Source organism: Peromyscus maniculatus, chromosome 1 (assembly GCF_049852395.1).
Source record: "Peromyscus maniculatus bairdii isolate BWxNUB_F1_BW_parent chromosome 1, HU_Pman_BW_mat_3.1, whole genome shotgun sequence".
NCBI lineage: Eukaryota > Metazoa > Chordata > Mammalia > Rodentia > Cricetidae > Peromyscus > Peromyscus maniculatus.
In genome coordinates, this window is record NC_134852.1 from 85,636,031 (window position 1) to 85,650,391 (window position 14,361).

General features: G+C 47.3%; 1 protein-coding gene across 2 annotated transcripts in view; it reads right to left on the reverse strand.

The window, feature by feature from the left end:
• Slco3a1 (solute carrier organic anion transporter family member 3A1) overlaps positions 1 to 14,361 on the reverse strand; it is a 291,115-nt gene that overhangs the window by 44,976 nt on the left and 231,778 nt on the right. For both annotated transcript variants that reach the window (XM_006990953.4, XM_006990952.4), the window contains exon 5: positions 4,174 to 4,338. In XM_006990953.4, coding sequence (XP_006991015.2) covers positions 4,174 to 4,338 — 165 coding nt within the window. The remainder of the gene's footprint in view (positions 1 to 4,173; positions 4,339 to 14,361) is intronic.

Sequence of the window (14,361 nt, forward strand, 5' to 3'; positions counted from 1 at the left end):
GGTCAATCAACTACATCAACCAGCTGGTATGTGCTGAGGGAAGGCAAATTAATTTTTCATATTAGGGTAAGAAAATAAAATTGGGAAAGCTTAGCTCACCAAGGCTCTACCTTGGCCATGCTTAAAACAGGCATAGACCTGGCTGTTTCTGACATCTGAGCTTAGTTTGCAGCCTCTGGTATGAGTATGGACATCATGACCTTGTCCTGTGTGCCTCCATCTCCAGCCCATGCCACTGACCACTCCAACAACATCCTCTTTTCCCACCTTTGCTCCCCGGAAAGTTCTAGGTGCCCAGGGTACCTCAGTCTTTGCATACACACTGGTTCTATTCCTAGGACATGCTTGTCTGTCTTTCCCTCTTCCGAGAGGCTTCATCGGCCCCCACTCCTCTGGTGACATGGACAGGGAATTTATGATCATCTTGAGGATCTGGCGGAGGGGACATGGCTCAGTGGATAAAACACCTGTGGTACAAGTGAGAGGACCAGAGGTGGGATCTCAGGGGCCAGGTTAAAGCTGGGCAGGTGGTGGCCCACCTGGAACTGCACACCGTGGAGGAAGAGATGGGGATGCCCATGGTAAGCTGTCCAGCCGGCCCAGCTGACACCGGGTGCTCTGGGTTCAGTAACAGTCTCCCGTTATCCCTAGGCAGGATTCCTGTTTTCATGGCTCTCCCTGTCATCAAAAGCTGCTGTGTTTATTTTTGCCCATCCTGTTTCTTCTTGCTCTCTTCCTCTACCAGCATGAAGTTTCCAGGAGGAAGGGGACCCTTTGGATCCCATTCAGTTCAGCCCAAACCCCAGTGTCTAATCCAGCACCTTGTGCTGGATGGTATTCAGGCATCCCTTTGAGAGTGAATGAATCTGTGACCAGATTGGATCTGTGTGAATAAGCCTTGGTGACAACATGCCCACTCCCGGAGAGAGCATATCCTGGGCTTTGTTTCATTTTCTAGTTGAGACAGTGGGGGTGTCACCTGGTGGTGATGGTAACCATGGCAACAACAGGTTTTCAGCACCTTTTCTCCCAGTCACGATTAGCTTCTCTTTCCCTTCCTCCATGGTGTGTGTCCACGTCCTTAACACCCCCCTCCCCGCCCGTTGTGAGAAGTTCCCAGGACCACAACTTCATCCTCATTATATTAAGTTATGCAGATGGAGCCCTTTCAGTCTACACTCATAAATCAATGTCATCGCCCCCTGGCTTGTCTACACGGCTCTTCTCTGAACTCTGACCCATTGGCTGATGACTTTGTGGGTGGCCCAGAGCCTTGTGTGCATAGACTGGGATAACTGCATGCACACTGTCTTCCAGGAGTGCAGGAGCTGTTCTGAGAGTATCTCCCTACACCAGCCTCCCCTAGTGCACTCTGCCCACCCCCCTCCTGCAGTGGGCTCTTCCCAGCACACACTGACTGGATCTATGCCATCGGCTACACACAGGGACAGGAGATGCCTGCTGCCTCTGCCTGCCTGCCTGCCTGGAGAATATGAAGAGCCCCACCCCCCTTCTGCCCACCTTGTTAAGCACTCTAACAAGCAGGAATCACTGGCAAACAGATGCTAGGTGGCAGAATTGTTTTTCTGACCCTCTGCCCCGGAGACTATTGATTTGTTTGTTGATAGAAAGCTTAGGCATTTGTTCCAAAAGAGGACCTGGTCCTGTAGACGCAACTGTGTCAACCCAATCAAAATGGAAGATGTGGCAACAGAGAAACCACGGAGGGGAGGGAGAGAAACACTGGGGTGCTGGAGGGCCAAACCCCAGATCCTAGAGAAGCAAAGACCATAGCTTCCACTATAGGGAGAGGTGTTTTTCTCTTCCATCCTGCAGGTCTTAACAAAGCTCACCGCATTTTGCTAATACTCTTACCGAAGAGTGGGTGGCGAGAATGACTAGTGAGAAGAGGAAAAAAAAAAAAAAAGGATTGCATTTCCCAGCAATTTTCAGGGAGGAAAAACTATGGCATGTTGTCATGATGGTCGGGGTTTAAATTGAGGCTTGGGGATGTTTGATCCTCGGCACTTTCCTAAGGGACAGGTGTAGGGGCATATACCTGGAAGGCCAGCGCTGGGTTAGGGAGACATGTGGAGCCCAGCCAGCAGCATGCTGGCCCGCAGGTTCAGCCGGAGAGAGACTTTGCATGGAAAAACCAAGGTGGAGAGGAACTGAAGAAGACCCCTGCTGTTCATCTCTGAGCCCCACATGCACGTATGTGAATGTGTACCCATATTCACATGACATGTGCGCGCGCACGCGCGCACACATACACACACACACACACACACACACACACACACACACACTTGCAGCTACCCCAGAGACTCCTGGGTACCTCTCCCTGGTCGTAACCTTCAAGGACAACTGTGGCTCTAGCTTCTTTTATCTTAATGGACAATTCTTTTTTTTTTTTTTCAAAGTCCCATAAATACATTCTCTTTGTGTGTGACATATTTAAACTCATCTCCATTTACATGGAAGCCCGTGTGAAAGTTCGCCCTTTCCCAAGCTGTGTGGTATAGAATGAACAGTCTATAGTTTATTTACCCATTCTGCTGTAGACAGACATTTGGGTGAGTTCCAGTTTGAGACAATTATGCATAAAACTGCTCGGAACGTTGTTCTATATGCATATGTAAATGAGTGGACCTAAACACTTCATTCTGTTGGATAAGTGCCCAGAAACGGAACTGATGGATCACAGCACAGGCATATGCTGAGCTTTAATGGATGGTGCAAAAACTGCCCTGAGCAGAGGCTCCCTCCTGCATTCCCACAGTGTGGGTTCCAGTTCCTCCTCATCCTCCCCAGCACTCGGGGCTATCATCTGGCTAGTGTGTCAGAGCGCCCCCTTGAGGTTCCATTGTGCATTTCTCTCATTAAGCTGGTCAGCATCTTTGCGTTTATTGGCCATTTTGGGAAGCAACAGGAGGAAATCTCTCTCTTTCCTTCTGTGTGTGTGTGTGTGTGTGTGTGTGTGTTTGTTTGTGTGTGTGTGTGTGTGTGTGTGTGTGTGTGTGTGTGTGTGTGTGTGTGTGTGTGTGTGTGTTTCTATGCATGCACAGGTGTACATGGGTGTGTGGAGGCTGGAGGCTGAAGTCAGGTCCCTTTATCTATGGCTCTTCACTTTATTTTAAAATTTTATTCTATTTTATGTATATGAGTAGCTTACCTGCATGTATGCTTGTGTACCACATGTATGCCTGATGCCCACAGGCCAGAAGAGAAGCACACTGAATCCCCTAAAACTGGAGTTATCAGCAGTTGTGAGCTACCATGTGGGTGATGGAAACTTAACCTGGGTTAAGAGCAGCCAGTGATCTTAACCTCTGAGCCAGCTTTCTAGCCCCTCCACCTTTTTTCTAAGATGGGTAGTTCACTGAACTCAAGAGTTTACCTATTGGCTAGACTGTCTGGGTTTGATGCCTAGCACCCACATGGTGGCTCACAGCCATCTATAATTCTAGTTCAGAGTGATCCCACACCCTCTTCTGACCTGCAGGTACCTTGAATGCATATGGTGCACACATATCCATTCTGGCAAAGCACACATACCTAAAATAAAGTAATAAATCTTTGAAAAAAATAACTACTGGGGCTGTAGAAATAGTTCAATTGGCGAAGTCCCTGCTGTGAGTTTTATGGGTTTTATGTTGCTAAGATCATTCCTATAGTCTAATAAAAATTTACTAATTTCTTAAGATGGACTTTGATTGCTTCCTTCCATCATTATGTATTTCAAAGTCTCCCATTGATATCAATCAAGTGACATCTCGGTCTCTCATAATGCTTCCTATATATATTTTGTATTTTTGTTCTTGATGATGATAATGATGATGATGATGATGGCTGTGTGTGTCATGGTACCCATGTGGTCAGAAGACAACTTGGGGAGTTGGTTCTCTCCTCCAACTGTGGGTTCTGGGTATTGAACTTGGGTCATCAGCTATGAGCAACAAATGCTTTCCCTGCAAAGCCATCTCACTGGCCCTACAGTATGTTGTTAATATTTGCCTCAAGTGTGAAAAATCTCACTCCGAAGTTCCTTGTGTAGAAAGGCCACAGGTACACCACACTGCTATGGGCTTAGCACAGCCCTGCACACTTTTTGGATCTCGGCACTTTCTTTGAGCATTTGGGTTTGACGGGAGGGCAAGGAGACCCACTCACCGAGCAGCTGGTTGGCAGAGGAAGTGGTGAGGTTAAACTGCTGTTCCAGGTACTTGCCCAGGAAAGCGGCGAAGCCAGCCACCACAGCAATCTCCATGCAGGCAGCCAGGACGATGCAGGTGAACACAGGGTTTGAGAGCAGGTGCTTGGTGACCTTGGGGATCACTGTGGGGAGGGGCAGAAAGCAAGGTCAAGGTCACACGTGTTGGGTGCCTACTCTTAAGACCGCATTAGAGACCCCATCTTGATGCATTCTTGCCTGTGTCTTTAAACAACACCCAGAGGCACCTGGTGGCTCAGGGCAGAGTCTATGCTGCAGGACATCTGTAACTGTGAGAACATCTGGCTTCAAAACACACACCAGCATCCCACAAAGTAAGCCATCTTCTATTAAAATGGGCCACTCTACCTGGCTTGTTCAACACCACAACTTCAGGGGTTCACATGAGGTAGTCAGGCACCTTTTAAGGAATTACAAGATTTTTTTTTTGTTCCCCACTCTGCTCCTAAAGGAAATTGGTTAGGATTTTTTTATATATATATTCTAAATTTTATACATCAAAATATTTAGGTATATGTCAATATGCCCAATATATGAGCAATAGTTAGAACTATAATCTATTTGTACAATGAGAAATATGTTTGAACCTCATCAGTGTCAAGAAAGAAATGAAGCTGTTATCTTTACCAAATAGGCACGAACCAAATCAAGTGTCCCCTCCCCCCCATCAGCTCTTACCTGCAGGGCCAGAGCAACCCACGAGGGGCTGAGCTATCAACCTTGATTTGATCACACCCTCCATAGTAACTAGTGAGATCAGCTTGGAGGTTTTACTGCTCAAATGTCCACAGTAGGGGGAGCCACAGCAGGGAGTCTCTGGCTTATAGTCTGGTCATTCAGCTTTTGGTCTACTTCATGGTGCTGGGATAGTTCCAGGATGCTCTACCCTCCCTCCATCCCCATCCCTAGACCTTGATCCCTTCTCAGCTGCATCTACATCTTATGCTAGGTCTCTTCTCCCAAACTTTTACCACACACATACCCTGCCTCTCAGGTGGGCTTTCCTCATTGTCCAATCTAACCTGGAAGAGGCTCCCAGACAGCCAAAGGTGCTTAGGGACTCATGAGCATTGGCTTGGCATACACACTCTGAAGCCTTGTACCATGTTTTATCTCAGCAGAGCCTGAGAGTGGTGTGCAGAGGTTGCATCCTTCCATCTTATTTATTGCACTCTACTTCTCTTACAGTAGGTTTCATAAGCCACCGAATTTCCCTCTCATATCAGTCCTTATAAAAAACAGAGATATGTCTTTGTACTTTGAAAATAAGTACATTGCTTAGGTTTCTAGGAATTAGAATCCTTGGCACATGGTCTTCAACCAGCTTTCCTCAGTTATGCTGTGATGGTATATCCTGGATGATGCTAGATCAACTCCGTCTTTTCATCATTGACACCTTTACTATTTATTGAGTGTGCGTGTGTGCGTGTGTGCGTGTGCGTGCATGTGTGTGTGTGTGTGTGAATGCAGATGCATGGATGCCAAGGCATGTCTATGGAGGTCAGCCTTGGCTGTCAGTCCTTGCCTTTCACTTTGAGACAATCATCTCCTTCTTGTCTTCCTGCCACATACGCCAGGTTCGAGGCTGCAGAGCTTCTGTGGAGTCTCTTGTCTCCGCCTCCCACCTCCAATAAGTTAGAAACTTGTGCTGTTCATCCAGCCTCTATATAGATTCTGGGGATTCAAACTCAGGTCCTTAGACCTACATGGCAAGCACCTTTACCCACTGACCCATCTCAGACTCTACACATATATTTGGGTGTCTCAGCTGCACACCGAAATCTATACATGCTCAGGTCTATTATGTAGAACAGTATACTGCTTGTCTGTAACTCACGCCCATCCTCTCATGTACCTTACGTCATCTCTAAACTACGAACATCAAGTACAAGGCGAATGCTATGCAAGCAGTTGCTAGAGCACATTGTGTAGGGGACCATGATAATGATGAAGTCTATACTTGTTCTGTACAGATGCAGCTTTCCGTGGAGTGCATTTCAAGCAGCAGTTGGTTAGGTCTGTGGATGTAGGACTTACACAGATGGAAGCCAGTGGTATTTACAAAATAATTAACCAAATAGAGCTGATTCATCAAGTGCTATGGCTTAAGACAAGTAAACTGATTTCAAGTAATTTGAAGACATCTTGTGTAAATCATAAATAATTCTCTATAAATAGTAAGGATAGAGGTGAGATGTAGGTTACAGCAAACATTGTCCAAGTGCCGGGCTGTGATTAGACTTGGGGCTGGCTGGGAATGTGGCTCGGTTGGTAGAGTGTCTTGCTTCACATGCACACAGCCTTGGGTTTGATCTCCAGGGCTGCACCAAGCAGGTGCGGGGGCACATGCTGGTAATTCCAGCCCCCGAGAGGTAGAAGCAGGAGGATCAGAGTTCAAGATTGTTCTCAGCTACATAATGGGCTTGGGGCCAGCCTGAAACACATGAGATCCTGTCTCATGCAAAAGAGGAGCATTATATTTTGCTATACTCGTATTAATAACAAAAATGAGGCATAGTGGCAGGGTGTACTTGTTTCTCCCTGTGCACATGGAAAAGATCAGACACAGAGACTCCTGTAAAGTCAGACTAAGTGTTAGAGAAACCCAACAAAGGGCCTGTGGCCATGTTAAATAAAAAGGTGGGCTGAGAGCCCAACCCCACACTCCAAGGTGATGAGTTAGCCAGCTGTCCTGAAGAAGAGAGCTAATTACACAGGCCCAATTGCATCTCCTAGGAGACAAAACCTCCAAATGGCCCATCTAATTAGAATAAAATAATAATAGGAGACACATAAGTTTTTAATAACGTTAACAGACAAGCTCAATGCATCAAAATGACAGAACAATAGGCCAGGGACTGGCAGGCATACAAAACTTAAAATTTATCATCTCTGGGAAAGATATCAAGTTTCCAAAGTGAAACTCTCCAGAGGTGGGGGGGAGGATTTGAGGGATTTAGTTATAGCTGTGTGCTGGACCAGATGCCTGGAAGCCCGGGATTACTGTGGACTGAGCCCTGGATCTGACATCCAAAGGAACACAGTCAACAACCAGCATTGGTGGCCTCGGCTGTTCTGCTTGTGTTTCTGAGGCTTTAGGAAGGCAGCTTTGGGGTTAACTGAATGTGCAAAAAAAAAAAAAAAAAGAAAAAAAGTAAAGCCAAAACTTTACAAAGGGTATGAACAAAGATGGTAAACAAGCAGCTTCAAGTCCCTGGACGTGAAGCCCGTACATTGTGCTTAGAGTTCCCTGGTCTTTATGGGCACGCTGTGTGTATACTTTACAGGCCTTTAAACATTTATGGCAATCTGACTTTTTAGAAGTATCATTTCAAATAAATGCCTAGGAGTGTTTGCTTTTAAAATCTGTGTTTAAATGTTAAGAAACTTACCTTTGTTAAATCCATATTGTTTTTAAGTATTGTACAAATACTCAGAGAACTGTTGACTCGCCAGCGTTTAAAGTGTAGCTTAACAAATGCAGAAAATGAACACAATGGGCATAAACAGAGGGCGATTTGTTCTTCATGGACAAAGGTGCTTTGGGTGTTAAGACTGCATCATGGTAAGTCACTGCTGATGGGCCAAGGCAAACTTGAGACAGTGCGGGCCAAGCATGAGGCTATCCTGTACCCAGAATAAGGGACTGGTGGGTCATAGCCACCCACTGTAGAGCGAGCAGTACAGATCACACCAGGCGATCACAGCACCTCCCTGGAAGGGGTGAGTATGAACCAAAGTCCTGGCTCCTGTTGCGTCATGGCAGACACCACTGTTTGGTGTCTAGGCTCTTTCAGAAAGATGACATCTACTCGGGAAAGTACGGCCAACAGTGAAAGGAGCAGGTTTGGGAATATCCAGCTAGATGGTTCTCCACCATGCTTTCACTGTAGCTTTCATTTCCTCAGTTGGAGGATAGGCTCTGCCGAGTGGGACTCCAGAAGAATGAGGAGCTTTGCACTCCCCCGGACCACGGACCACACCACCAGGACCCCCCCCCCCCCCCCCCCGACAGCAAAGTTTATCTGGCTCCAAAATGACACGGATGATGATTTGAGTCAATTACTTCATCTCTTTTGACCTCAGCATGGCCTTAATCGTCATCAGAATCCTCCTGATCTGTTTGAGGGTAGGAAGGGCTCTGGCCCCATGAAGGCGATTCCAGTTAATAGAACATTTCCATACTTCTGCAGGCTTTTAATTATTCCGGAGTTCATTCCATTCTGCAAGAAAGGCTCCTTGTTAAGACAGGAGCCTTCCTGCTTGTCTTAATGCCTAGTGACTAACTTCTCCTTCAATTAGATGTGAAAATCATTAAGTTCAAGAATCACTGGACTGAAGGAAGGCTGGGACACCTTATTTGCATGACCCTTTTCTCTCTGTAGCCCAGCTGACTGGCTTCCAGAAATGACAGCTTCCTCCCGCATTCTTCCTCCCATCCACAATTTTATGGCAACAACTTGTAGCTATCAAAAGCTGACTCCTTTTTCACAGGTTCAGCCCACCTTCCACACCCCAGCTTGGCAATGAGGCCTTAATTAGCTTGATTGTGGGGCTGTCCTAGTGCTTCAGGTGGCCTGCTAAACCCATGAAAGCCAGCCTTTCAGGGAAGGAGTGGCTCATGAGTGGCCCAGACAAGCAGAGACTGCTGGACCAATGCCACAACAGGCCACTCAACACCTGCAGCCTCCTTTAGCCATTTAATTCTCCCTTACTGATTTGGCCTTGGTACTGGAGCTGAGGTGTAAGGGGTTGGATTGAATCCTGCAGTTCTACCAACTGGGGAAACCTTTCCAGCTCTCCCTGGGAGTCCACTGCTGTCGCAATAGGATGCTATACAAAACTGGAACTAGCCCAGTGGAGCCGGTGCCATGGAAAGCAGGCTGCCTACCGTGAGCCCTCAGAAGACACTCCTGTGGGACAGAGGATTGCTGTTCATTGGTGGGTCCCTTAGAAGGGGAAAGGCAGATCTGGGGACATCCTAAGGACTAATGTCATCAGAGCATTCATTGTCTATGTGCTAAGTGCTATTGCATATAGTGCCATTGGCATATTGCCAATGTGCTAATGTCATCCTAAGTGGTTACCATCAACACATCAACTCACAACACAACCCTCACAATAAACACGAGCTTGGAACCACTGAAATGCTCTATTTACAAATGAGGAAACAGAGGCAGAGAATGATCCCACAAGGAGACAGACATAGTAGAAACTCCAGCCACAGCCACAGCCACCACAGCACACACTTGTGATAAGTGTGTTATTTTGTTCTGGATTCTCTGAGCTACTCTTTTTATTATGAAGATTAAGCAAGCAAGCTGGACCTGCCAATAAGAAGTACAGCTTCACTCTCACAAATAACAATGAAAAGTTAACATTGAACCTGGGTGTCGTAGCCACTTTCCTACTGCTGTGTTAAGAAACCATGACCAAAGAAACAGTTTATTTGGGGCTTACAGTTTCATAGAGTGAGTCCATGACAATTATGGTGGCAGGTAGGCCGGGAGGAATGGCATTGGGACAGGAGTAGACAGCTCACATCTTGAGACACAACCACAAATCAGAGAGAGACAGACAGAGACAGACATAGACACAGAGAGCTAATTGGGAATGGCATGGGCTTTTAAAAACCTCAAAGCTCACCACCAGTGATATACTTTCATTGACAAAGCCATAATTATCATCATCATCATCATTATTATTATTATTATTATTTTACTTTTTATTGATTCTTTATGGATTTCACATCATACATCCTGATCGCTTTCATCTTCCTGTCCCTTTGTACCCACCCTCTGCCCCTGCAGCCTGCCCACCAAAACAAAACAAAATTTGAGAAAAGGAAAGAAAAAAATCTCGTCGTGAAAGCCTCAGTGTGACATGGTGAGTCACACAGTGTACCCTTTGGTCCACACATCTTTACTTGCAAGTGTTCATTGCAATGAGTCATTGGTCTGGTCTGAGGCCTCTGACTTTTGCTGGGCCCTCACTGGGACTTGTCTTGGACATCCTGCTGTTGTCCTGTGTTATGGAGATCCTGCGGCTTTGGATCTGCAGGACCTGCCCCTTCACATGCTCCAGCAGATCATAGATGGGGTGGGATGTTAAGGTGGGCCAACTCATAGCCCTGGTTCCGGGCGTGGGTGGTAGCTGGGTTGGTTAACCCACCAACTCTATCTTATCGTCATCACCAGGGAGAGCTCTTATGTACCACCCCAGCAAGTTCACCTTATGCAGCAAGTAGCAAGGGACAGGGCCAGATCTCCTGGTTTCAGGCCCTCAGGCCCAACCCAAACCCACACCACCAGGGTCAGCTCTACTGTGTGGCCCAGGTGAGGTGCAGGGGCCACTCTCCCAAGTGCTGCAGCTGGTGAGGGGCGGGGTCTGCTCTCTCATTTGCCACAGATGGCAAGGGGTGGGTGAAAGGGGGAGAGCCTCTTTCCCTCGCCCTTGCCACCACATGGGGGATGGGGCCAGTTCTCCCACTTCTACATTCTCAGGGATGGCTCACCCACACCTCTGCCAACAAGGTCAGCTCCACTATGGTTCCCAGGAGAGATGCAGGACCTATTCTCCTGAGTGCTGCAGCCAAGGCCACACTTATTAATCCTTCCCAAACAGTTCCACCAACTGGGGACCAAGCATTCAAATACACTAGCCTATGGGGGAATTCACTTTCATTCCACCTAACTAAAAAAAAAAAAAATGATCTGCTGTGGTGTGGACCTGGGACTTAGTCCAAGATTTTTTGAGGGAAGGAGCTAGGAAAGAGGGAGGGGGAGGAAGAAATAAAAGAAAGAGTCGAAGGGCTGAAGGAGGAGCTCAGTACCATAGAAAAAGTTTGCCTGAGGAAAGTTGTATAACAAGAAGTCAGGAACCGTGCTCTAAAGAGGCAGGCGCTGCGGATTTAGATTTTGACTCATCTCCACCTATCCATGAAGATGCAAAGAGACCCAAGATCAAGAAGCATGTGATCTAGCATCCCAGGCACACAGGCAGCAGCTCAATGAGAATCAAGATGAACAGGCAGAAGCGAGGCCAAGTGAGGGATTCCTGGCATTTGTACAGTGTGTTATGCAGTCACCAGGCTTGCTTTGATAATTCCTCTCTATGAATGGACCATTGAGTGACAGTTGGGAAAAGACTGGGGCAGGGTTACCATGGCCATGGAGGTATTATGTTGAGTCATCCTTGGAGTCAAGGGCTTCCCCAATAGAGGCACCTCCTCCACAGAGTCAATCAACAGGTCAGGTTAGGAGTCAAGTATCCTAGCTCACTAGCCTTCCAGGACTTAGAGGAGCCCTAACAGTGGTTATTGTGGGGCTCCATGGAGATCTCACTAGATTACACTCAGTGTATTGTGCTTTAGGCTGTCTACTGAGATTGGCCTTGACTTGCTTGCTTTTCTTTTATTCAGATTTGTTGTCACACTGTTCATACTGTCAGACGAGGAAGATGAGGTCTGTGTATGCTGTGATCATAACCACAACAGCTAGGCCTGTCAGCCTTCCACTGCTGACAGAGCCCTGTGCTGAGGTCTTTGCCTCCACCACAGAGGCGGGAGGTTCAGCATCACTGCTTCAGACTCAGGGCACCAAGGTGTTTGTTTTATTTGTTTGTTTGTTTTGTTTCAAGAGCCCTTGCACAGGAATGCAAAGCCGAGTTCTGAAGGAGGATAAATCTGAACTCACATCTGAACCTTCAGGCTGGCATGGGGATTTGAACCAAATTTTTTAAAAAAAAAAAGGTTTTTCTAAAAGCTGAGTGGCCATGAAGCATTTCACCACAGGTGGGACTCAAGAAACAGAGGAGTGGAGAGAGCTGGAGAATCAGAAATCATCCTAACAGAAAGGATGGATGGGAAGGAGGAAGGAGGAGAAAAATGGGAAAACGCTATGATGGAGGTACTAGAGTCATTCCAGGAGTAAGGGCATACCCTGGGAAAAATGAAACGTTATGATGCAGCTGCCTCCCAGCTGGTTCTCCATGTGCCCAAACCAGAGCTACCATTACTGGCAACAGTGCCTAGCCTCTTCCTGTCTTTCCCAGGTGAAGAGCTACCTGAGAGCAGGGATGAAAAGACCAAGTCATCATGTCCCAAAGAGCAATGTCTAACCAATCCAGGGGGCAGAGTGGTTTAAGGAATCCAATAACTAAATGAGTGAATGCATCACAAAGGTTTGCAGGGAGCTTTTGTAGGCTTTTGAGAGACAAAAGGCAAACCTATGACCAAATGATGAGTGAATTCCACAGGTTCCTGTCTGTGGAGGAGGTGGGGACAACAAACTCAGTGAAGATAAATGACGCCTTGGCTTGGGTCAGAAATCCAGAACATGTGTCTCTTCTCACTCCCACGGACAATGCTGGAGTTGTCTAGACCATTTCCCTGGTTAAGAGTAGAAGAAAGTCCAGGCACAAGAGGAACCCAGCAGTGACCAGGAATTTTCTGGAAGCAAGCATCGATTACACACTGTCCTCAGGCTAGGCAGCCTCTGGCTGCAGCTATAGGTCTACTGTGGCCATGCCAGTAAAGCTGAACCAGTTCCCTAGTCTCTGCCCCTGACCTCTCTGATTGCACTCTGGGAGGAAATAGCTCCCAGGTGTCCTATCCTTAGAAGGGAACAGGTACAGGGCAATGCTTTCTTTCTTTGTAAGAAGGAAGTTGTGGCCTGGGTGAGCAAACAGGAAACCACCGGCCCCAAATAAACACTTAGAACGAAACCTAAGTGTGAGCTGGTGTGTGTGAGCTGGTGTACACTGGCCAGAGCAGCCACAGCCAAGAACTGGTTGATTTCATTGGTTCTTTTGGGACCGCCAGGAGGGTCTAAGGGAAAAGGATTGGTGGGCCACTCGCACAAGTCCATTTGAAGGCAAGAGCTAAGAGTCAGGCTATCGTTCCACACTGCTGTTAGTTACCCAGTGTCTTCCCTTTCCACGGACGGCCTGGGAAGCACAGGCTTACCCAGGGATGGCAGAGATGACAGGAGAAAGCGGGATTAGAAGCAGCAGCTGCTTCTTCAGAGCCAAGCGTTGTATCTTCCCGAGGCCAAGACAGCAGAGAGAAACTGACTTAGATAATAATGAGTCTCATAAGCAAACAGGCACTCTACCTCACACCTGAGTCTAAAAACCTCCTCTGTGAAAACACATTCTGCCCGGGTGCCACACAGGGCTTGCTGTCCCTAGTTCTTCTGGAAGTGAAAACCCAGCAATGTGAGAATTCATTCACGGAAAGTCTACAAGGACAGACAGAAGCAGCATTCTGGTAAAGCGAGTGGATGCACAGTCCACCTCAAAACCAAGCCCCTACCTCCTCTTGCTTGCTTGCAGCAGGACCTCATGGTACTCAGGTCACCCTGGGAGTCCATCCTGTCCCAGCTTATTTGTGACAGAATTCTCTCAGCACTTCAATTTATGTAAGTACAACTATGGGGAAGGGAGAGGGAGGAGCTGTAGGCAAGCCTGTAGGGTGTTTTCTTAAATAGTGATTGATGGCCGAGGGCCCAACCCATTGTGGGTGGACCCACTCCTTGGCTGGTGGTCCTGGGTTCTATAAGAAAGCAGGCTGAGTAAGCCAGTAAGCAGCATCCCTCCATGGCCTCTGCATCAGCTCCTGCCTCCAGGTTCCTGCCGTTTGAGTTCCTGTCCTGACTTCCTTCACTGATGAACAGCAATATGGAAGTGTAAGTCAAATAAACCCTCTCCCCCTCAACTTGATTTTGGCCCTGGTGTTTCATCATAGCAATAGTAGCCCTAACTAAGACAACATGCTTGTTATGCTAACACCTGGAAGGTAGAGACACACAGCTCTCCCTGTGTCTTGCCGGCTAGCCAGCCTAGATAAATCTACCAGTTCCAGGCTAGTGAGAACCCCATGTGAAAAAAAAAACAATACAACAAAACAAACAACAACAACAAAATCTGCAGATGGCTCCTAAGGAATGACACATGAGTCATGAACTCTGCCCTCTGCATTTATGTGCACATATGTGCATGTCCATCAGCATACCCATATGAACTTGCCTTCCCCCTCTACCATGTGAGAAGGTCGTGGACAGGTTCCTACCTGTTTGGATAGCCACTGCTTTCCCCTTCCTGATAGTGCTGATCTCTTCCCAAGATCC